Consider the following 25,516-nt stretch of genomic DNA (forward strand, 5'->3'; position numbering starts at 1 on the left):
AACAATTAAAATTTGGAATACTTCTTTTTTTTAAAGTTATAACAAAACACTAACTAATCATGATTTAAGTTTTCTAATTCCTTTTTGTAAAACTCTAATATGTAATCCAGGATTATAATTCAAATCCTGAATATTCTATTGTTGTTTTTGCCTTTGTTTTAATGTCATTTACCTTTGCTTTAATTTCTTTTGTACCATATGTTCTGTTTACTGCAGCTCTTATTTAGAACTGAAAAAGTGAAAGGGAAATCATCAGAGTAAAACAGCTTGTACATCATAAGCCACCAATATGCTAAGCCCTTGTGTCACTTGAACAGAAGTAGTACCTAATAATATCATTTAATACAGCTAAGGTCTGTAAATAAGGAACTTGCTTTTTGCAAGTTACAGTGATAAAAAGCTGAGATACAAATCCATTTCTCAGCAACACTCCCCTGATAATCAATCACAAAACACTGCTAATGCTGTGACTCTAGCTGATGTGGGGGAAATATGTTTACTTTGTGTGGTTCATTGCGGAGATGACATGGGCCTTTCATCCTGTAGCTAACTCCAGAGCTAACATAATTCTGAAGATAATGTGCCTTATTATGTTTGCACATATGAGAAGTGGTCTTATTCAGAGCTGTTAAGTCTCAAACATAGTCTGTGTCAAATGCAGTGACCACTTTTAATATGAACACTGAGAATAATTTAATGTTAATGTAAACAATATATTAGTTGCTGAGACCTAAAATTTCAAAAGACACTGTTAGTGATTTTAGGATCATTGTTTGGATGCTTAACTTGGTACATGGAGCAGTTTCAGAGATGGAGTTCTCAGCACTCTCTAGCAATCAGGCCTCTTTAAAGTGCCCCAGATTGTGCACTCCGATTACTGAAGAACCTCAAATCACTAGTTCTTCTTTGAGAACTTGTCCATACAGATCCCACTATAAATGTATATGCCCTATGAATGCAAGCCTGGAATCTTTTAGCCAGCAGTGTATTTCATAGCTGAGCATGCCCCCTGCATGCTCTCATGCCCCCTTCCCAAGGGCATAAAGGGCAGAGCAGCTGTAGTCATCACTATGTGTTGCAGCAAGATGGAGCTACACAGTCTCTTGTCTGCTTCCCCGTTAGTATCTTAGATAGGATTAGGACAGGGTTTTTAGATACTCTGTGTTGCTGCTTTTTAGTACAATGTTTTACTTGGTGCCCATTAGAAAAAAATATTTTAAGATTTACTTTTTCCTGACCCTCTTTGTATTGATAGTGCAGGTCATGGCTAAGTCTCTGACTCTGGACTTGAAAATCTGTCCTGCTTGTGAATCAGGTATGCCTGTGAGTGATGGGTGTACACAGATTGGGGCTAGAGCTAGAGGGAATTTTTCAGTAAAACATTTTTTCATAGGAAAGGGCCATTTCATCAACACAGAAACTTTTCACAGGAAAGGGATGGTTTCGATGAATTTCCTGTTTAAAAACATTTTTGAAAAAGGTTTAAAAATTGTCAGAACAAACTGCTTTGACATTTTCAAAATGAAATGGTCCATTTTTTGTTCAGAAATTTAAGTTATTTTATAGGGGGGTGAGTAAAAAGTATTGAAATTACTGAACAAAACATGTTGTTTGACCCAGTCTGAATGTTTTTTCAGATTTTTGGTTTGCAAATTTTTTTGAGGTTTTGACTTTTTGTCCTGATTCAAGATGGGAAAATGTTTCAAAATCTCAATGCTTGCAGAACGAGAAAAACGTTTCCTGCTCAGCTCAACTTGTGATGCCCGCTTAAGAGTTTTTAATGGAGAAGTCAATGAGAGGAGTGTTTTCGACTCTGAAGTTCTTCCTCAGAATAATCTACTGTTTTGAAACCTATGCTAGGAGCTAGGAGGTCTTCTGCCTCTAAGAGACCTCTTGCTTCTCAAAAGCATGCTGGTCATTCCCTTCCATCCTCCTCAAGTCAGTCAGTGGCTCCTGCTGCCTGAGGTAGGAAGTAACAGGGATTTTCTGATGTTGCTTGTTGACAGTGGTCACCATCCCTGGTACTAGGCAAGAAAAAGTCTGTCTCATCTTTTTAAGTTTCCAAGCCAGCTCCTTCCAAACTGAATCGGCACCATGTCTCTTCAGAAATTGGAATCCTGCTCTTCCCTTTGGTATCACATCAACAATCCACTGTGACTGACACTGCTACTTTGGTAACACAGATTGCTTTTACAACTTCTGCGGACATAGTGGTTACGCTGGATCTGGAGCCTCCACTCTTAGATGTTTCTCCAGTTTCTACTTGCTCTGTGTCCCTTCCAGTACCAGAAACAACGATACAGATTATGAAAATCTTGCTATGACTATCATCTGCAGTACCAACATCTGTTTCTGAGACATTGGAGTCTGGATTTCCTTGTTCTGTTGCAACTCTTGAGAGAGCTGCATCATTCATGGAGGAAAATGTGCTATGTCTGCATCATCATCATTTCATAACAGTAGAAACGCTTCTCCTAGATTTTCTCTTTGTTGTCTCAGCCTCATTCCTGAAAGGGATTAAGAAGGAGCCCCTCTCGTGATAGATCTCATGCTTCTGAGAGGTTTCAAGCATCTTGATTTCCACCTTTATGGCATCATGTGTCTGTCCATTATGGGATGCAGTTTTGGCCTTACTGGTCATGATGGAACACTCAGCATCTCTGGATCCTTATTCATCTAGACCCAGATCTAGGAATAGATCATCTCCTAAGGAACAATCTAACACAGTGCAGCCATCTAACCAAGGGCTTGTCTAAGAACTTGAGTAGGCTCCTCATTCTGAGGAGGCGGCTCTTGTGGAGGAATATGAGAATCAACCCATCACTTTGGCTCCACAAACAGTGATTTTTAAGGCCTTTCAGGACTTGCTTAAAAGAATGACAGATGTATCCCTTGAAGTCAATCAAGAAAGGTCCTATAAATTATTCAACATTTTTCATCCAGTCTGTCATGGCTGCTTGCCCATGCCAATAAATGAGGGTATTCTCAAACCTGCTAAAGATTTGTGACGGACCCTCCACATTGACCTCAGCAATGTCTAAAAGATCAGACTACAAATACCAAGTTCTCCCTAAAAGGTTTGAATATTTCTTTTCACATTCACCTTTAGTAGCAGCCTGATCCCCTAAGTCAATGGCCAGAGATAAGGATCCCAAAATGATTATCCTTCTAGGGAGAAAGGTATATTCTTCAGCTCGCCTTCAGATGCAGATTAACAATTATCAGGCTGTGTGGGCTAAGTACGACTTTCTCTAGTGAGAGAAAAATCTTATAGCTGGGCAAAAAGCTCCCTCAGGATATTAATTACCACCAAGTTCAGAACATTACAAGCTTTCATAAAAGATCTTAGTTGGCATATTTTATATAGAGTAAGATTGTATACAAACAGTTGATTCAGTTGCTCATTGTTTGGAGTTCAGACTTCCTTTTCTCCCTGTGGGGTGTCCTGACCTTGATTGTCACAATATTTACCTATGGTTTTCTCCCACAAGTCTCATGACTGCCTTGTGGAGACTAAGGTATATCTATAGTGGAGCTGGAGGTGTAATTTCCAGTTTGGGTATGTATACCCATGCTAGTTCTGATTGACCTAGAACTCTACAAATAGAAAGTAGCCTGGGCTGCATGGGCAGCGGATGAGCTAGCTGCCCCAAGTATAATCCTGTCTGAAACCCTATGTACATTTAAAAAAAAGTAAAAGTAAAATTAGTTCATAATTTTTAATGTCAGGTTGCAGTAGCACAAATTTTCAAATTTATTTATTCAAAACCTCAACTATATTTAAACATTTCTTAAAAAATCAGGTTATTTAAATCTCTCCATCCTGGATCTCACTATATGCATGTTTTTCATACTGCTGCCATAAGTAATCTCATTAATTCAAGTGAGGCTGCTCATGGTTCTCATGGTAGTGAAGTTAAGCACATGCATAACAGTTTGTAGGATTGGGGCATTATTTACCATTATCAGAATCTGACTTATTTCTTAACCTCTGAAGAGTGATGTTGAAAGAAAGCATCTCCTGACCTTCATCTGACTGCATTATATATTTCAGATATGGGAATTCCACAATGATCTTGACTACAAAGCAATTGTAACAGTGGTGGAATGTTCAGAAAGTCTTTGAACTTAGCAAATGAGCCAAAAAAGTTATAAAAAGACTTATTAATATGCTTTTCAGTATTGTGAAGACTCCCTTATTCTGATCTGACTTCTGTCTCAACAAGAATCCAATTGAGACAGCTCCAAGCTCCAAGTTGCATCTGATGAAGTGAGCTGTAGCTCACGAAAGCTTATGCTCAAATAAATTGGTTAGTCTCTAAGGTGCCACTAGTACTCCTTTTCTTTTTGCGAATACAGACTAACACGACTGCTACTCTGAAAGCTCCAAGTTTGTGCAACTTCCTTCCAATATCTATAGCTATCACTTTTCTGCACAAGTTCCTTCTGTTCCTTCAGCTACACCTGTCTTCAGATTATGCCTTCAATGACACCTGTACAGCCCAATTAGGTTTAAATGGGGATAAATTAAGGTTGATCAGTAAAGGATTTTTAGATTGCTGACAGTCTTAGATCTTTATACAGTTTATTAGTGCATGCTACATGGAATTTATTAAAATCAACAATGGACAAAACAATGTTTACAGTAAATACTAAATTAATTATCTTGACATAATTTACTGTAATAACTTTCCAGCATCACCTTTAATATAGAGAAATGCTGCAACTGAAATCCTTGCCTGTAGGGTATCTCACAAGTCCAAAATTGGACTTTATGCATAAGCAGTGAGATGTACTAATAAATCCAAGTGCACTTTGGTCCAGATCCTCAAGGTCTTTAGATGCCTAACTCTCACTGAGGATCTGGGCCTCTGTGATTTAACATTGTTTCCTTTGAAGCTCATATGATGTCACATGGAATTTTAGTATTAAAATCTAAAGATAGGTCAAGATTTACAATCTTAGTTCTTCTGCCTAAACAATCAGATGACTCACATTTTGAGAAATTAATTCACAATATGAGTAAGCATTTAACTACAACTAATTTCCAAAATAAAAAGATACTATTGTTGCACCATTGTCACTGTTCCTTATTATAATAGAACAGATCAGGGTCACGGAAGTGTGTTCAGATATATACCCATTTTATAGTGGGTTAGGAATGGTATATTTTATTCATAAGCAGCTCTTTCAGTAAAACCACTCAATGTGTCAAATGAAATGAATAAAATATTCAAAAATACATACGAATTTAAGGAAAAATGGCTGCTGTTCTGTATCTGAAAATATAATATTTCAAATAATTCAGATCTGCAATAATGTTCAGTCATTCAGTAAATCTTCAGTTTCCAATTCTCATATAACATTACCTGAAGAGAACCAACTGAATTTATACTTATGATTATTGATATCAGATCTACTATACATTGACTTCTCATGCACTTGTTACTATTGTGAGGATTTTTCCAGTGCAGAAGGAAAAGGATAACATGAATGTAGAGATTAAAACTGATTTCCAGTGTTCGGTTCTGGTTCTTTTTAGTAGATTTATGTCATTGTATTTAAGCCACTTGGCAGCTTTAAGGTGAACAACCTTTATTGTAAACCCAGAAGAGTGATGAATGCAATTAGGTGATAAACACTGTATGAATAGAGTATGCCCATTAAGCTATTTGATACCAACTTTGTTAGATATATGCTGCAGGTTATAGGATAATTAAAGGATTAAGAAAAAATAAATTTTCATTTGTGAGACATGAAATATGCAGTACTAAAACAGAACTGTTGATCTCTTAGATCTTATGCTATTCCTTAATTAGATGCAATTTACTTAATCAAATAAATTTTATTAGTACTTAGTAAATGTGTCATTTGATATTGTAGGTTCTTTCATCATATTTCACTTTAATCAGGAAAGTTAACACCTGTGGTTTATTCACAAAAGCTTTTTTTTGTTAAATGAACACCCACAGGCAATGAAGCAATTACATTTGTTGCTTGTACCAAAGTAGGAGGCACTTAAATAGACCTCAGTAGGGATAGATGAGAACTTAGAGACTTTATTCTTTTGTCCAGCACTGAGATTAGCTCTTATAGTTCAAGAAGGAAGCCTCTGAACTGAAAAGAAAAAAATGGGAATGATTTAGGGTTCTTTTTAAATTTAAAACTTTGATATTGCTCAAGGTGATTAGAATACCTGTGACCTTATGAAAGTTCAGCCTTTGAAAAGCACAGGCTATTGTAGAATTCTGAAAGAAGAAACCACAAGAACACGAGTACATAATTCTCTGTGCTTTTTATTTTAGAAAAAATACAGCTACTTAATTATTTCTGCATATTTACATGCATGCAAAAATGATAGAGAAAATCCGCTAAGGCAGTAAATGTTACTTTTTAAAATTCTTTTGGTGTTAGATGATTCCACCTTTGTTCATGTTGTACATAGCCCATTACTCCTCAGCTATTCCCACAGAAATCAATACAGGCACCTCATACACAAAATAGAATTGAAATCAAGGAGACTACTTGAATAGTAAGATATGACTCAATGTGAGTAAGGGTGCAGAATCTGGCCTTTTGCAACTTTATCTATTTCTAAAAAATAAATACATAAATTATAAACCCTTACTTTTCTAGAAGTACAAAATCAGTATAACTCTAAGGCCTTTCACACTTAAAAGTTTTGCTACTTTAACTATGCCAGCGTACTTAATGTGACAGAACTCCCCTAGCATAGATGTAGTTATATCAGTGTAAAAGTGCTTATACCAGTATATTTTATTCGAGACAACCTAAGTGAAATAAGCTATGCCACTATAAAGTACCTTATACTGGTGTAACTGCATCCGTACTAGGGCTTTTCTGGCACAATAGTGTTGGTTAAAAAATCACATACCGAGCTGACATCGTTATTCCAGTAAAACTTTAATTGTAGATCATGCCTAAGATGAGAGAATACTAGAAATGGTGATATTAGGTAATTTGATTTTCTCTATCACAGTCTTGTTCCAAGGATAAATGTGAATTTAAGAGTTGGGATTTTTGGTTCCGCATTTAGATATAATTAATTTTGTCATAGAAGGCTAAGCAGCTGATCCACCACCTGCAGTGAGTGCAGAATGCAGCAGTGTGACTCCTGTCATGGATGTACAGAGGGAGAGTCTAGTCTACCTATTGCTTTGTCTTCTACACTAGCTGTCTGGAGGGGGCAGTTTTGATGATCTGTTGTTAAAATTTAAAGCTTTCAGTAGATTTGGTCCCAATATCTTGCTGATCTTCTCTCGCCCTATATATCTTCTTGACCCTTTGGTAAGAAAGTTATTACACTTTTGGTATTGAAAGTATGGTCTAGAATGAGCAAAGCCATATTTTTCCTAAAGAGCTCTGGAATGCCCTGCCTTCCAACATTAGGAGGGCCAAAGGTCCTGATCCTGCAAAGACTTATCCACATATGTAACTTTATGCACTTTCCATAATCCCATGGAATCGATTGACTCAGAGTGTAAAGTTAAGCATCTGCATAAGTCTTTGGAAGACTGGGGCTTTAGCTTTTATTTTAAAGGGGCATAAACAACTTTTTTTAAAATTGATTGTGGCCTGTCTTAATTCTTGGTTGTAGCGAGGTGCCTACATGATGGGCACCCATCATATAAAAGTATCATACTGTATTATTTTTAGATGTCATACATTTTGACAATACTTTAAAATCAGTTTTTGATATGCAGAATTCTGTCATGCTTTCCATCAGGATTTGTAAAAGTTACCAAAATTGTGTATTTCATGGTGTAAGACTATTCTTCATTGCAAATATGCTCTCTAGGATGCAAACTGTGAAGCACATTTATAGTACTATATAGGAAATAAATGGGCCAGAGCTGACATAATTTCTGCTCAGGAGCACAGGAAGATGTGAATGGCTGCAGATGTTTGTGCATAGTTGTTCTGCAAGTGGTTGGAGTCCTGATCCCACCAACCCCTACCCGTTATCTTACTAATGAATACTTAGCTCTCTGCTTTGCCGTGTGTCAGGCAAAGCAAAGGAGCATGGTGACCAATGAAGTGAGATGGAGGAGAAGGAGTATTTGTGTCGTGGTGATCAGACACTGCACAGGGTGCGAGACAGTTTCAGAACCCTGCATGACGAAGGATTGATTAAAAAGACAAGGTGGGGGAGGTGTTGGTGAGACAAGCTTTCAAGTTTATACAGAACTCTTTTCCAGGTCAGATCAGGGCCTTTTTTTTTCATTGGGCTACAGTCAGTCGAGCCAGTTACCTTTTATGCACTTGATATTTCAGATATTGCTTTCAAATGACAGTAGTTTGTTGCTAGAGAGACAAGGTGGGTGAGGTAATATCTTTTATTGGACCAACTTCTGTTGAGGAGAGAGAGAAGCTCTCGAGCTTACACAGAGCTCGTCTTCAGGTCTGGGAAACTTAACCAGAATGTCACAACTCAACAGATTTTTTTAGCATAAGTAGTTAACACACACTTCAAGGAACCATTCAAGGTGAAGTGGTGCATTAACACTCCTCCAATCATAGGGAGGTGGGAAAGCAACTGGGGGTGGGGTTGTTAGTGGATTATAGATTGTTGTAATAAGCCATAAATCCAGCGTGTCTATTCAGTCCATGATTTTTAGTGTCTAGCAAAGTCTTTTGGAAGTGTTGTGCAGGTTTCCTTTGAGGATGAGGATTGATAGGTCAGATATAGAATGATCACTTTGTGTCTCTCACCAACATAAGTTGGTCCAGTAACAGATATTACCTCACCCACCTTTTCTCTCTAAAATCATGGGACTGTTACAACACTGCATACAGTAGTTTGATGTGTCATTTGTAGCTCTGGGAGATATTGGGTAGTGGATTACACCAGCAAGGTCATTTTTCCCCTTTGCATGTAATACTGCAGGACTGAATCTGACAGTAAATCATGGATGGGAGGGAGAAGTGGTTGTGGTGAATGCTGTGCATGGGTAAGCTGTCAATAGCAGTAAATAGCACGAGTATTTGCAGAGGGATATTTAAAGCATAACTAGCATCAGACATGAAGGAAATTTGAGTAAAGTGGAAGCATCAGTTCATTCTAAAACCTAGATCTACAGATGAAACTCTGCGAACGTATGCTGAGATGGATGTCCTACACAGATCAGTTGGACTCTAGAAATTTGATTGTCTTTTATTGACTTCCACCTTTGTTAATTAAAACAATGAGGAGTCCTTGTGGCATCTTAGAGACTAACACATTTATTTGGGCGTAAGCTTTCATGGGCTAAAACCCAAGTGGACATGAATAAATTTCAGAGTGGTAGCCATGTTAGTCTGTATCAACAAAAACAATGAGGAGTCCTTGTGGCACCTTAGAGACTACCAAATTTATTTGGGCATAAGCTTTCATGGGCTAGAACCCACTTCATCAGATGCATGGAGTGGAAATACAGGAGCAGATATAAATACATGAAAAGATGTGAGTTGCCTTACCAAGTGTGAGGTCAGTTTAACGAGACAATCAATTAACAGCAGGATACCAAGGGAGGAAAAATAACTTCTGAAGTGGTAATGAGAATGGCCCATTTCAGACAGTTGACAAGACAGTATGAGTAACAGTAGGGGGAAATTAGTATTGGGGAAATTAGGTTTAGGTTTTGTAATGACTCAACCACTCCCAGTCTTTATTGAGGCCTAATCTGATGGTGTCCAGTTTGCAAATTAATTCCAGTTCTGCAGTTTCACGTTGGAGTCTGTTTTTGAAGTTTTTTTGGTGAAGAATTGCCACTTTTAGGTCTGTTATTGAGTGACCGGGAGATGGAAGTGTTCTCCGACTGGTTTTTGAATGTTATGGTTCCTGATGTCAGATTTGTGTCCATTTATTCTTTTGCATAGAGACTGTCCAGTTTGGCCAATGTACATGGCAGAGAGGCATTGCTGGCACATGATGGCATATATCACATTGGAAGATGTGCAGGTGAACGAGGCCCTGGTGGCGTGGCTGATGTGGTTAGGTCCTATGATGGTGTCCCTATGATTAGGCCTGAATAAAGACTGGGAGTGGTTGGGTCATTACAAAACCTAAACCTAATTTGGGGCTGTAAATTCCTACTGGACACTAGGGCACCTAAATGTTGGGCACTGCAATACTGAGCCTAAGTCCCTTTTGTGGACTTACCTTAAGACTAGATTTCAACTGTGGAAGATAATGTTTCACATCTTTCATCCTCTACAGATGTTTTCCAGACTAGTCTGTTTCTATTCTTGATGGTTTTTATCCAGTTTCTGTCTGACCTGGGCAGTTACCTGTGGTAGTCAAATTACACTACTTAATCAGCTATCCTTGAATTCTATTTATATAATTCTGTGACAGTACTTGTTTTAGTAATAAAATTTAGGTATCTATTTTCTGCTTAGACTCGCTACAGCTTTAATTGTCTTAGGGATTCTAACCCCTCCCCCTTCTATCACACTTTACAAATTTAATATTTATTTATCATAGAATCATAGAATATCAGGGTTGGAAGGGACCTCAGGAGGTCATCTAGTCCAACCCCCTGCTCAAAGCAGGACCAATCCCCAATTAAATCATCCCAGCCAGGGCTTTGTCAAGCCTGACCTTAAAAACTTTTAAGGAAGGAGATTCTACCACCTCCCTAGGTAACGCATTCCAGTATTTCACCATCCTCCTAGTGAAAAAGTTTTTCCTAATATCCAACCTAAACCTCCCCCATGTGCAACTGAAATTAAATATTTATGCTGGAGGTAAGTTTTTTGTCCCTTTATCTGGTTCTAGTTTCATTCTGACATAGAAGCGTAGTAAAGTTGTCCTAAGTAGCTTGCTTCTTAAACAGTGGTATTTTGGGGGATTTCACATTACGTTAAGATGCCTATGTTTGATTGTTTTCCTACTATGTAGTGGTTGGTAGGAAGTATTACAGGTATATGTTAAATTTAAGTCTACCCTAGATTCTTAGGCATATAAACTATCAAATATAGTATTTAAGAATTATTTTGCTTTTAAGAGCTTATGCTTTTCTGAAGTTGTGAAATGTTCAGTGATTCTATTTTGTCTTACCAGCATGAATCTTAGTCATTGCATGCTATATATTTTGAATCAATTCTTTCATGCTGGTTAAATGTACGCAGCTCTGAACTGTGTTATTCTGGTTACTAATGCAACCATAGGTGCTGGAACTAGGCGTGCAGGGGGTGCGGCAGCACACCCTGGCTTGAAGTGGTTTCCATTATGTGCAGGATTTACAGTTTGGTTCAGTGGCTCTCAGCACTCCCACTATAAAATTGTTTCGGCACCCCTGAATGCAATTGTGTTTCTATTTCTTATGTTTTCATTGAGTTAGTCAGGTCCTGAACTTACAGCATGTAATATAGTTAATGCATAGAACATATAGGCAATAAAAGGTCTTGTCATATAGTTTAAGGTCACCATCATTAATTTTCAAATTGTAAAAAGAGACTTGTTTTGTGATGGTCATTATTGCAATATAATGTGCTGTGGATCCTGCCTGCACATAGAATGAACTGTGATCTTAATTAGAACTTTGACAAGCCCCACTCCGATAAAATGATGAGATTATTCGTAATTGATGTCACAATCAATTACCATTTAGATCATCATGAGCCTACTAACAGGTCTAGCCTTGGTGCTGGCCCCAGGATGTTGATGAGTGTGTGGCTGCCTTGTTCATGCTGTTCCTGCGACAGGAGGGCAGATTTTCAGTCAACATCCTAATGACCTCTTTTGAAGTCTATTAAATTAATGACCCTGTCATACTGGTCTAACCTCTTACATCTTCATTTTGGATTTTTTGTTGCAAACTAGCGTTTCTGGAGCATGTGATAGAACAGATACTTGGAAATATATATTTTTTCTAATCTAGCACTGTTTTAGAGACCACAGAAGTATTAATTCATGGCATGACAAGAAGACACAAGAGGGTTCACTTTACAGGTTATATCTTGGGGGATTGAATTTCCTTTAAAGAAACACATTCTTATTCTACATTGTCTAACTTGTATTTTGATCTTCCCTAACTGCAGGTGCCTAAAGGGCATGTTTGGTTAGAAGGAGATAATCTCAGGAATTCTACAGATTCCAGGTGTTATGGACCTGTTCCTTATGGACTGATAAGAGGACGCATTTGCTTCAAGGTATACCTATAGACTCTAAAACCAGTTACTTCAAACATTTTTTAAAAATATTTGAGCGAAAGTCTACTCCCATCCTTAGCAACATCACTGAACTAAATAGGGATGACTATCAGAACAACTTGGACCTTTTAGATTTTCAAGAAAAGTCTCTCCATATTTTTGGGACAAAGATAAATAGTTTCACTTGAAAATGTACACCTCAAGTGATCACCATCATTAAGGCTGTGTGAACAGTTTGGCAAGTGAATCTATACCCATTCCATATATGTTGGCTACTACAGGTGGGGAATACAATCCATCCCCACCTTGCATTTTTTGTAATCGTTTTTCCAAAATGATGAAACAGTATCATTTTGTGTTTAGCTATTTTATATAATTTTAAACAAAATATCATTTGAGCCATAGTTCCATATTGCAAAGAACAGTGACTGAGGGGGAGGTTGTCTTTTCCAGGCCTAATTACTTTAGGATCCTAACTGTAGACCTACTAACTGGACTACATCACCCTTAATACTTGTTAAACTGAAATCTCTGAACCAACTTTAACTCATGACAGGTCCACCATAATTATCTGCCCTTCGCTTCTAGATATGAATCAAGTCTCTTGTTAAATGTTTTGTTACACAATAAACCATGTAGGCTTACTTTTACGGTTTCCTTTAATAGTCCTATAACCATATTTCCTATTAATTATATTTTCATATTATTTCTGTCTGCATTATTAATCAGTGCGTACAACTGTATTTAATCACTTATCAAAAATAAGGAACTAGCATTAATTTCTCTTGTTAAACAATTACTATAAGGAGCAAGCTGGTACAGTTTAGTGGGTTCATGCAGTAGGCTTTAAAAAACTAGGTTTAAATCCTGCTGTGGACAAAGTAAAAGGTTGCTGGTCAGTATTTGCCATACATCACAAAACCACCACATACTATTCAGCACAGTTGGCATGTGCGCTCAGGAAAGACCCAGCTCTAGTTAAAAAATATTGTGTGTATTAATGCAGCTTAGAATTGTTAGGAGTGCATTTTCACTTTTCAGAGAATCTTGCAACTACTGACCATAATGCTTACTAAACCTGAAATAACATTTTCCCCTCAGCTTTGTCTGACCTCTGTTCTTTATGGGTTATTAAAACATTTGCCATCAGCGTCTCCCTGGCACATTACAAGTTATAGCTGTTCCATCCCTGAATGTTTGTTTGTCTTAACATGCATTTCTAGAGAATAGAACAATGATTATTCTAAACAGGGTGATGATTCTGTGATATTGACAAATAGCCACAAGGATAAGTTGTGTATTGATTGTGGCCTAAAGTTTGACCCAAACCTGCAAAATTATAAAGCTAGTTAGTGCATCACCCACTTAAAATGTATATGTAACTAGTGAGCCCATTAAATTATTTTAGTGAGAATCTAGTGTTAATAATTTTACTGAGAAATCTCCAGTCACTGTGACAGGATTAGAGAACTGCCACTTAGTATTATATTTTCTAGTCTGAGGTGGCCTTTTGCCAACTGATGATTATTAATGTTCTGCTGATGAGAATAAAGCATATGGTGTGTAACAAGCAAGGGTGAGTTTATACTTCAAAACACTGTGTATGTTTTAGGAAACTAATGAGATGTCTAACTCTGGTATAGCTATAAATCAGTGTACAGTAATCTGCATAACACCACATTGTAGTTATTGAGAGAACATTTCTTCTTTACTTTTAAAAAAGAACGAACAAAACTCAGTTGCTATAGTTTATTTTTAAAAAATTATGCATGTCTTGAGCAATCATGATTGGTGTAAAGTCACCTGTCTTCCATGTCAGACAGTCTGTACTATGGGTTATTCCACCTCTCCCTGCTGGCTGAAGACAAAACAAAGATTAACAGCCAGCCTAGGGCCTGGAGAGTGCCTCTCTGTGGAGAACCCCAGACTTCTTTGCCTCCATTCCTGGGCAGAAGGCAAACCAAGGATCTCCCCTTTGTAGCAGAGCCTTTCAAGACATGACAACCAAAATCATCTGAATTAGACTAACTGGAGACTCATGGAAAACTGATGTAAATCTTTTTTTTTTTTTTTTAAACCCCTCTCTATTGGCAGAGGGTTTTTGAGCCAGATTGCCTGCTGGAGCAAACCTGTTTCATCCTGCTCACTCTATGAAACACTCCAGGAGCCACCGATCCCAGAAAAAAAACAGAAAAGTATCTCAGAACTATTTTCCATCTAAAGCAAAGAAAGAATTATGTATTCCGTTATCCCCACTGTTTGAAGAAGTAATCGAGGTTTAATGGGCTCCCAAGCAAAGCTAAGCATCCTACACAAAAAAATGCAGAGATTCTATTCTTTACCCAAGGACAAGAAATATTTGGTCATTCTACCAAATGTGGATGCAGCAGCCACTACATTAGTAAAAGACACTAATTGCCTCAGGGACAGCCATGGGTGAGTCTAGCATGGATAGACTGTATGACCCAATCAGGCCAGGATCAACATAAAAAAACTGAAGGCAAGTTTGAACTGAAACCAAATAGAAATAAGATCTGATTAGCCGTTTCTCTTGTAGCACATGCTTCTCTGGATTCCCTTAGATTCACAGCTTGCTCCATGGCATCTAATCTGGTAGCCCAAAGACACCTCTGACTCCATCTCTGGAAAGTAAATATGCAAGTAAAACACCTTATGATCTCTGCTAAGTAATTAGGGTGCAAGATGTTTGGTGAGGACATGGTGGTGGTGGGGGGAGAACAGAAGCAGGTGAGAAGAAAGTCTTTTCCATGTCATTGACCTGAGGAGATCTATAGAACTTTTCTCTGGCACGTCTTCGGTTTATGCTTACCAGCCCACAAGAAATCCATAGAGACTTCATATCTGGAAGACGGAGATGGTCCCATTTCAATAGATCAAGAAACTTCAAAGAGTGATCTTCTGGAAGACCTGCATCAAACCATAAATCATCTACCTGACTCTGTGCCCCACATCCAACACTACCTCTTATCTTGGGATGGAGTAGGGGGGAAAGGAGGAGGCTTCAAAAGTTTGTCCACTTACAGCAGACACCTACATCAGGCAAATGGATACTAGGGACAGTTCTACCGGGTCTCAGCATTTGAACCATAGAATCAGGATCGGCCAGACAGATTCTGTGGTGTGTACTTTATTCTTTTTTGTCCCAAAGAAGAATAGGAACACAAGAGCCATCTTAGATCTTAAGTCTCTCAACAAATCTCTCAAGTTTGGATGGAAATCCTAAATCTGTCATTGCTGCTCTGTCACCCAGGATTTCATGACTTCAACAGACTTCGAAGCGGTTTATCTTCATGTGCCAATCAGGAAGATTCACTGAAAATGTCTGTGCTCTATTACAATGGGAAGCATTTTCTGGACAGAAATCTCTGATTTGGACTAGTGACTACCCCAAAGGTCATCACACAAGATTCTGATGGGCTTAACAGCCATTGTCAGAAAGAGGATACACATGTATCTCTATCAGATTGTCCTTCAGGATCCAGTGGAGACTTACACAATCATGGGTTTCTGTAAACATAGGAGGCAATTCCAACCATCTCAAGGACTTCTGCATTTAGGAATGATGCTGGATACCTAGGAGATGTCTAGGATTAGTCTTATTGAAAAGAAATTGCAACCATTCAGGATCTGAGAATCACTGATCTAAGGTCAGTCACTTCCTCCCTCAAGTGTTGGACTCATCCTTTGTGATTCCCACAGGAGTACCTAGTTTCAGAATCAGTAAGACTCATGTAAGACTTATGAGGAGAGGCTGAGGGAGCTGGGATTGTTTAGTCTGCAGAAGAGAAGAATGAGGGGGGATTTGATAGCTGCTTTCAACTACCTGAAAGGGGGTTCCAAAGAGGATGGCTCTAGACTGTTCTCAATGGTAGCAGATGACAGAACGAGGAGTAATGGTCTCAAGTTGCTATGGGGGAGGTTTAGATTGGATATTAGGAAAAACTTTTTCACTAAGAGGGTGGTGAAACACTGGAATGCGTTACCTAGGGAGGTGGTAGAATCTCCTTCCTTAGAGGTTTTTAAGGTCAGGCTTGACAAAGCCCTGGCTGGGATGATTTAACTGGGACTTGGTCCTGCTTTGAGCAGGGGGTTGGACTAGATGACCTTCTGGGGTCCCTTCCAACCCTGATATTCTATGATTCTATGATTCTATGATTACCACTAATGCCACCCAGAGTAGCCCAAGGGACATGGTCCATTTTGGAGAAGGGGAATATGAACTGGCTAGAGCTACGGGCCATCAACAGCCACAGCATCAGTGTCATACAGGCACCATCAAAATGACCCATGTCCAGGAAGATTACTGATGAACCCAGGGAGTTGAGTAGCACATACCCCCTCCTCAGTCGCCTCAGAACCTGCACAGCGCATAATAATAAGCAAAAACTCCCCTTGCAAACCCCACAACCAGTGTCTGGCGGCCGCAGCTTTGCCAGAGGAGGCTTAGCCTGCCCTAGCCTATTATATCTGCTGCTTATATCTGTGTCAATCAAGAAAGGAAATCTTCCTCCCTCCATAAGGAAGCAATTAGTCTACTGATTTGATCAGAGCATCATCTCCTCTCTGAAAGCCATCCACATAAAGGAGGGAGAATGCAACAGCATGCTGATTCAGGAGGATGGACCTGGACTGGGGGTGAAGGGGAGGAGAGAGAAGAGTGTAAATCCATGAACAGTTCAGGTGATCTCAAAAAAGTTAGGGGTTTAGTCACAGACCTCTTGACCTTGAGAAAAAACTGAAAAGACGGTGTGACATTAACCAGACAAGGAGACCAGACCAGGAGACAAGAACCAGAAGGGGAAGCAATAGGCTCATAAGGCTTACTTTATAACTTTCCTCCTGTATCTGTACAGGCAAGGGCAGTAAGAAAAGATTTTAAAGGAGCAAGCCACAGTGAGCCTGATCACCCCTCACTGGTCCTGCAACCTCTGGTTCTTGGACTTGATAAACCCTCTTTGAAACTAACAACTTGGGAAGGAAGTCTAAGCCAGGAACTGATCCAGAACCCAAAACTGCTGCTAAAAGCAATCGTGTGGAAACTGAAAGGGGAGAACGGAGGTGTCTGGGATACTCAGTTGGGTATACTCTTCTGGCATCACAGAAAATGTCTGCCAACAAGGTATGCAATCACTTGGCCCAAACGCCAGTACTGATGCTACAAAAGACATTAAATACCAAGACAGCCAAAGTAAAGAATATCTCAGAGGTACTAAAGGATGGGTGGGCTAAGGGTATCAAACCCAATACAGCTTGCTGTCACAGCGAATGTTTTGAATGGTAAGGAATCTAAGATTTCTAGTTAGCACCACCCTTCATTAGTCCTCCTGTGGTACATAGCTTCCTGTCCTAGAGCCTTAACAAAACAAACATTTGAACCACTACACTGTTTTGACCTACTTTCTCTTTCTCAAAATGGGTCTTAGGAGCAGTCACCTCAGCTAGAAAAGGGATATCAGAACTGAGAGCATTGTCTATGAAGGCTCATCTATGCATTTTCCATAAGGACAAAACAGTTCTTTGGATGGACTCATTATTTATTCCAAAAGAAATCACCTTTCCACAGGTCGCAAGAACCAGCTTTGCCTTCTTTCTGCTCCAGTCCTAGGCTTCCCAACGAAACTGAATGGCATAAAATGGATATAAACAGAGTACTTTAAATCAAGAGCATGAAAACTTATTGGAGGTCCACAGAACTTATATTACTTTTCAGATAAAAGGCAGGCCTCTAAATCCTCTACTGAAAGATGGGGCAAAGCACATATTACTAAAGCCTACAGTATCTGGAACAAATCCACTGGATAACCGCACATCTTATTTCAAGGAATTCAGCAACTTGTTGGGCAGAAAGCTCTGGTGCTTTATGTGAAATCTGTAAGGCAGCTATGGGAACGTCAGTGCACCTGTTCGTGAAGCATTACAGCATTGATGTCTCTTCTTCCTTAAATGCAGCATTCAGGAGAAGGGTACTGCAAAATGTGCTGCCCCAGTTCCTGTGTAAACCATCTGAATCGCCCCTACCCCCCACCCCCATAGTTGAGTATGCTTTCCACATCCCACAGAACGGACTGTCAGACACAAGGGTGGGGGTAGGATGTGGTGAGAAAGGAAAACTGTGAATTTTATTTGTAATACTCTCCATGTCTGACATTGTGGCCCAACCAGCGTGGATTCATTTGTCTGAGAACTGAAGTTGTTTTTCTCCGCTGTCCCATATTATAAATTTCCTAAGGCTGTGCTATGAGGCTCATGTGTCCAAGTTAGGTGACTTATACTAATATATTCAGTGAATATTTTTCAGCTTTGGAAGCAATCATTCTGGGTTCCTCACAGAAGGGTGGTCCTGGCCTCAGGCTGGCTATCAGTCTTTGTTCTGCCTCCAGCCACCAGGAAAAAATTATTACTATATTACCCTATAATACAGACTGTCAGATATGGAGGGTATTAAAAAGAAGATTGATAAGTAAGAAGGAAATCTTCCTATTGCGGTATAGTCATCTCAACTAAAGAATTAAAAGGTGAGAAGTGTAAAGTATATAACACAAGACTGGGAGTATGGAAATACAGTATAATTCCATTTATCCACATTCTTTTTGAATCATCTTAGTTATCTGAAGCCACGCATCTCCCCCATGTAGCCCTGTTAATCACCCGCTACTAACATCTCAATTAGCCTTATCACTAATCAATGGTTTTGTATTTGTATAGTGGTTCTGAGCAGATATTTGCAGTTACTGAGACCTAATCCCGTTTCAGCAGCAAGGGCAGCTGACAATGTCTGTGTCTCAGGCTCTGATTAGTCAGTGTCTCAGGCTGTGATTAGTCAGTTTTTAAAAAAAGATAATTCAGAATTCTGTCCACAGTAGTTTAATACATTTTTGGTGTTTTAATAAACTCAGTAAAGTTGGGTTATTTTACTCTTTTATAAAGTACAAAGTATTAAGCAAACATCAGCATTACTCCCTTCAGTCCCCACATTTCTACATCAGTGAAACTGAAGCACAAAATAGCACTCTACTTATCCGGTCAGTTACCTGAAACTTTCTGATGTCCCTCAGGCCATTTGGATAAATGGGTGAGTTCTGCATTGAAATTAGAGTTTTAATCAATGATTAACTTTTACCATATTTCATTTTACAGATATGGCCTCTGAATGATTTGGGATTTCTGCGTGCAAGTCCCAACAGTCACAGATTTTTGGATGATTAAGAGAACTAATAAGTGAATTCTGCCAGTTTACTTAACTGTCTTACAATGCTTTAATAGCTTTTTTTACTGAGTGAATGAAACAATGTGTTTGTATTTACAAAAAATTAAACATTGTGACTAAGATATCAAACTCTTTGAGCTAAGTCTCTCTTTATTAACATCTAGAACAAAACATATGCTGAAGTCAGTTGTGGAAATTAAATGCTGTTGTGATTACAGAATAAGTTATTCATCTTTCTTAAACCATTCATGGTGAGTCCCTTTATGCACAAGAAAGCGTCTTAGGGCTTGTCTACATTACCAGCTAGATCGACAGGCAGCGATCGATCCAGCGGGTTCAATTTATCGCGTCTAGCGTAGACGCGATAAATTGATGGCCGAGTGCTCTCCCGTCGAAGGTACTCCACTGGAGCGAGAGGCGCAGGCGAAGTTGACGGGGGAGTGTCAGCAGTTGACTTACCACAGTGAAGACACCAGGGTAAGTAGATCTGTCGAATTCAGCTACGTGAAGCTGCGTAATTTAAATCGATCCCCCCCTCAATGTAGACCAGGCCTTATATTCACAGGGGATTTCGGCTCAGCATCACAATGCCTAATTTTAGGCTCCCAATCTCCCTGTACAATGCATGGGGAGAGTTAAGCACCTAAGAGTGGGATTAACAGAAGGCAGCAAGCTGAGCTGGGGGCTACCCAAGCTAAGCAGAACAAAATACTAAGGAGAGTGGTGGGGCATAAGCAGCGGCAGATTCACATGGCTATGATGTAGCTGTGGTGGCACATAGAGTGGATTTCCATCTTGAATGGTCCCTTGCAAGTCTTCTTCCTTCAGCAAGAGTCAGGATGGGAGGATTTAGGCTTCTTAAATCTCTCACAATAGTATCTTCCAACCTCATTCATGGTTAGCTTCATGCTCTGCTTTCTTCAACCTCCGCTCTGTAAACTTCTGTAAAAATGTACCTCCTTCTTTACATTGGACATAACCCCACCAATGCAGTCAACTTGTTCTCAACTGTTGCAACTTGCCAGGATCATCCAGTTTGTGGCAAAAATCAAACTAATGGATTTTAAGAATATGTTGTAACTTTTGACACTAAAAACTGTCTAGTATTCTCTTCTCAGTTGTTTTTAATGGCATGTTTCTTGTCCATACAACAAAGCTGTCATCACTACTGCACTGAACTCTTAGTTGTAACACACACACCCTGCTGCCCAAATAGAGGGCTCTGAAGATGGTGAAATGTCATTAATGCAAAACCAATCTAATATGACAACTTTTAGATACAGCACTTCTTGCTGTTAACTGACTACCCAAATGGACAGAACTATTCACCTATTCAGTGTCATTGCTATCTACTTGGAGCATTGGCAGATCATTTGTTTCCATTTTACAGGAGGCATGCATGGCTTTGGTTTTACAATCATTAATCTGAAGTCCCATAGATTCTGCAGTTTTTTGCAGTTCTTCCAGCATTAGCTGTAGTTGGTCAATAGCCTCTCCAGGTAAGGCAATATCATCCATGCACTTGAGATCCTCAAAAAATGAATCTAAGTTTCACACCTCCTATATTATCCTCTATCAGATCGTCTATTAGAACATTACATAATGCAGGTGAAAGAACACAACCCTGTCATACACAGATTCTATTGAAAATCAATCTACCTCACATAGCTAAATGTACCATGGTACAGTTTCTCTATTAGATACTTTGTCCTCAGGCACCCCATGCTCGTGTGGCAGTAGCCATAGTGCTGACAGGTTAACTTTTTTTTGCCACTCCAGTCATTTTTCAGTAACATTCCACAGAACATACACAGCATGAGTTGCCCTGCCCTTCAAGGGCAGCTGGGCACCCATCTTCACAAAGGATTCACAGCCATAAACTCAGAGTTAGACACTTAAGCCAGGTCAGCCCTTTCTCACAAAAAAATTAGGTGGTGATGGTGGCCATTATTAACTGGGCCAAAGAGAGAAAAAGAGTGACTCTATAATTCAGTGGTTAGGATATTCACCTGTGAGACCCAGGTTCCAGTCCCTGTACTAATGACTATTTAAGCAGAACAGCACCAACAGGAGAGACTCACTCCACAATACCCTATAACTTGGTGATTGGGGTATTCATCTAGGATGGGGCAGACCTGGGTTCAAGTCCTTGCTCCAGACCAGGTACAGTGGGGACCTGAACCCAGGTCACTCACATCCCAGGTGAGTGTTCAACCACTGGGTTAGTGGGTATTGGGAGAATGCTATCCTCACCCTGGTTTATGTGGGGTCCAATCCAGTAGGTATGCTCTTAGGCAGCCTCTGAGAATACCTACCAGATCAGATCCTGCGCAGCTCAGTGGTGTCAGGACTTAGGTGGTTTTGTACTTGTCCACTCACAGAAATATAGGCACGTTGGGGATTTCACCACTGGCAACTTAGGCACCCAGAGATTTTAGCCACATGCAGGATTAGGAAGCAGCTGAGCAGGGGCCTTGAGGATCTAAATTTTTGACTTGGTGCCTAAATCCTATTGTGGACCTAGCCCCAAGCTTCCATTCATAATATTACAAATGTAGTTAAATTAGAAGTCTGAATGACTTAGACAAAACAATGATTGCAAACCTGTTTCTTGGACACAAGTCACCATGCAAATTCTTGAGGTGGCAGAACCACTCTGTGTATTAGCAACACTTTAAACAGCACATTTGCAGAAATGCAGTCCTTAATATGTGGGAGACATCATTAAACTATTACATGGCTCTGATCTTAACTACTGGAGTCTACTAATACATGACATGTAGGAAAGAGGTAATAACTTCGTGCGTATAAGCCCCTTGATTCAGTTGTATATGCATAACGTAAGATTGCTTAAAAAGCTTTTATCATTTTTTTTAAAAGGCACATGACCATTGTTTTGTACAGCAGCTGCTTCCTAGGAATATTACCTTCCCTCATTTTAACATATTAGGCTGATCTCCATTCTCTTCAAATCACAGTGTCACAGTTTTGTTTTCAGAAAAATACTTCTCATGTTAAGTGTTTTTAAGGTAACTTTTGTCATCTTTGCTGGTAATGTGAGACTTAGCTATTCTGAAGGTAGTCCCCCAGCTACAACTGATATAATCTTAGGAAGAAAGGAGTGTCATCTAGACCAGAAAGCTCAGTGCTACTTCCGCAAATGGAATGTAAATAAATTAATTACAAATTATGAAAGCACTCATTTATAGGGCAGGAAAAGGACAGTTTTCAAATCAATGAAAAAAGGCAGAACAAGCACCATTTTCACAGGACAGTTCACATTCTATTAAGTACAGAAATGTGTCTAGTTTGATTAACTGAAGCACTTATAGCTCTTTTGTTCGTAACTTTAAGATCTTCTGGTTAAAACTTGAAAAAAGATTTAAGCCCTCCTTTTCAGCTGTGAAGGGTGCTAGCACTTACAATGCACACCTTTTCCCTAACACATTTACTAACCGATTCTGTCCACTGAATATTCAGCTGCATGAAACCAACACATGCAAGTGGGACAACTGTTATTTCATTGAAGGATCTCTATAATTAATGAACATGTGTCACAGCAAACCAAGGAAACCTCTTCAGCTTCATTTCTGGAGACAGTATACTTCCCACCACATCGGCATGAGTGTGTATAACAATGTTCATCTGTTGAAACAAACAATTTAAAAACTTAGTGCTTGAGCACAAATAAATTGTTTGAAGCCATCATGGCAAAGTTCCTGTTTAAGACTGAGATATGCAATCTTACTGTTGAACTGATGATGGAAGTTATAAGTCTGCAGAGTTTATGAAGGACCTCTTATCACTGTTAAAGGTAGAGGCTGAATACAACAGTTCCTGCAACAATATTTCATCCTCAGATAACTATATCTGTAACATAAAAGGCTAGTGTTTCATTGACTATGCAGCGCTCCCTGTGTCTAGAGGAGGAGGAATCTTTTCATTAAGAAAAACAAATAATCAAATTTTAAAAAGTGTATCCCCACCAATGAACTAGTGCTAGGAATCTGCAGAGAACCAGTGGTGAACTCTGAGCAAGGAGGACTGGATTCTGACAGAATGCAAAGAATCTTGGAGAAGTCTGGAAATCACTTATGTGAAAACAGATATGATGTAAATACAATTTTCTGTGATTAATAATTGGCCTCAGTAATGCAGATTATGAAGATTCAAAAACAGTTCTGAAGTTAGGCTGGAGGAGAGAGGGGAAGCATAAAGCAGAGGAAAGGGGAGAAGGCAAGTTACAGTTTCCACGATTTTTAAAAATAAAATATGTCAAATGATAAAAACCCCCAAATTATAATGAAGTAGAAAGCTGAAGCATTGACAAAATGGAAATCTTATGTGTGAGAACAGTCACAGCAAAGGATTCAATCCCACTTGCTCCTCTGAGGAAGGAAGGGTCTTCTCTAGCACTGAAAACAGCAAAAAGAGAGCAAAAATATTGACTACCAGGGAAAGCCAAGTGGCAATTCCAAATCTATATCTAACAGCATTGAGGAAGGGTATTTGCATAACTTATAAAGATGAGAGAGGATGAGAAAAAGTAAAAATAGTGGGCAATGATGAAGAATAGACCAGCAAAAATTAAATAAAGTCAAAACACCAGCAAAGAAAACAAAAACAAAAAAAGAAGGGGGAGGAAGCAAATTTCAAAGGGAAAGCCAAGCAACATACAGAAGTTTAGATAAATCAGAACAACACGTCAAATGAGATATAGAAAACTTAGCAAACATTTCCAGTCATCACAGTCAAGGCCCATTAAAAAGCTGAGAGAGGCTCAAAGATTGAGGGCAAGTCTACACTTCAGTGTTACATTGGTGCAGATGCACCAATGCTGCTGCGCCACTGTAGCGCATCTGGTGGAGACGCGCTGTGCTGACAGGAGAATGCTCTCCTGTCGGCATAATTACTCCACCTTGGCAAAAAATATAAGATATGTTGGTGGGAGAGTGTTTCCTGCTGACATAGCCCCAGTGTGGACAGCATGAAACTTGCATCGCTCGGGGCGAGGGGGGGCTTTTTCAACCTGAGCTATGTACGTTAGATCAACTTAAGTGGTAGTGTAGACCTGCCCTGAGGAAGCAGCCAGGATGACTCTAGCCAAGTCTGTTAGCTATCCCATCCCTCCTCTCCCCATATAAAAAAGTGAAACATTCATACCCTTATTCCAGGACATGTCTTCAAGATAAATTTGAGCATCCAATGGCCATGTTTGCGTTAGATCATCTTCTAAAAGAAAGTAGTGATACATGTTCAGTTCTGATAAATTGAAAAGAGAACTATTTGGTTTCTTACCTAGACGTTGGTAGTCCCATGTATGCACAGTTCACCAGTCAAGTCACTGGACGTCCCATTCATGAATGTGGTCAAAGAGGCATTTCTCTAAAATGGTTTTGGTGCGGTGCCCAGGTCTCTGTTATAAGGCTGGGAATACCTCACAATACCCCAAAGATGCTCCCAAAAGCTTAAGAAAACATTGAAGGGCAGGATATTGATTTAAATAAGTCATCCACTCAGGATGGGAGGGAGGTTTAAACAGGCAAGCTTTCATTGTTAAGTTTAGCCACCATTGTGACCAGCATGGTATAAATGCCCAGAATAACTGATGTAGCTACTTTTCTGGGGCCAAAATGCTAGGTCTCTGCTTACTCTTTGGCTTCTGAAAGGAGGACCCAGAATTAACCACCTTATCTAGGGAGAGGCAAAGTTTGCTGAGGTCCAGACATTCTTTTATGATATACAGGATCTCTCTAAACAGCTTTAGAATGATAGTCCTGGCCTGTACCAAGTGAGATTTAGATGTTCTGATGCTCACAGATCCACATTTAGCAATGATGAAGTACAGCATGGAATGGAATGCAATTTGACACATCATATTGGAAGAACAAAGACCCTTAACTACTTTTTATACTTTCCCAGCCTACTTAGATTTGATATATGCAGTTTGCCCAAGGCCTCTAGTGGTTACAACATAGGACATGGCCTGTCACAGAGCTGCAGCTAAAACAACATAATCCCTCTTAAATGGTAGATTTCAGATTCCTAGTCAATGAATAAGCCTGGGGCTCTCTTGAGTTTCAGGGTCTTTAATAACTTGGGCAACCAGTTTGGGCAATGCATCTACTCGCC

The 25,516-nt window shown here is 39.3% G+C and overlaps 2 protein-coding genes across 20 annotated transcripts in view; one reads left to right on the forward strand and one right to left on the reverse strand.

Moving 5' to 3' along the window:
* The window catches only part of IMMP1L (inner mitochondrial membrane peptidase subunit 1), a 71,518-nt gene extending 52,005 nt beyond the window's left edge, over positions 1-19,513 (forward strand). For all 13 annotated transcript variants that reach the window (XM_037899915.2, XM_037899911.2, XM_037899917.2 and 10 more), the window contains 2 exons: positions 12,046-12,156; positions 19,315-19,513. In XM_037899915.2, coding sequence (XP_037755843.1) covers positions 12,046-12,156; positions 19,315-19,383 — 180 coding nt within the window. In that variant the 3' untranslated portion in view covers positions 19,384-19,513. The remainder of the gene's footprint in view (positions 1-12,045; positions 12,157-19,314) is intronic.
* Positions 19,038-25,516, reverse strand: part of DNAJC24 (DnaJ heat shock protein family (Hsp40) member C24) — a 66,543-nt gene continuing 60,064 nt past the window's right edge. For 6 of the 7 annotated variants that reach the window (XM_043549345.1, XM_043549344.1, XM_007067907.4 and 3 more), the window contains 2 exons: positions 24,548-24,616; positions 19,038-23,029 (listed from right to left, as the gene is read on the reverse strand). In XM_043549345.1, the coding sequence (XP_043405280.1) occupies positions 22,905-23,029; positions 24,548-24,616 (194 nt within the window). In that variant the 3' untranslated portion in view covers positions 19,038-22,904. The other variant, XM_043549347.1, reaches the window with a different exon arrangement.

This window comes from Chelonia mydas, chromosome 6 (genome assembly GCF_015237465.2).
Source record: "Chelonia mydas isolate rCheMyd1 chromosome 6, rCheMyd1.pri.v2, whole genome shotgun sequence".
NCBI classification, from domain to species: Eukaryota; Metazoa; Chordata; order Testudines; family Cheloniidae; genus Chelonia; species Chelonia mydas.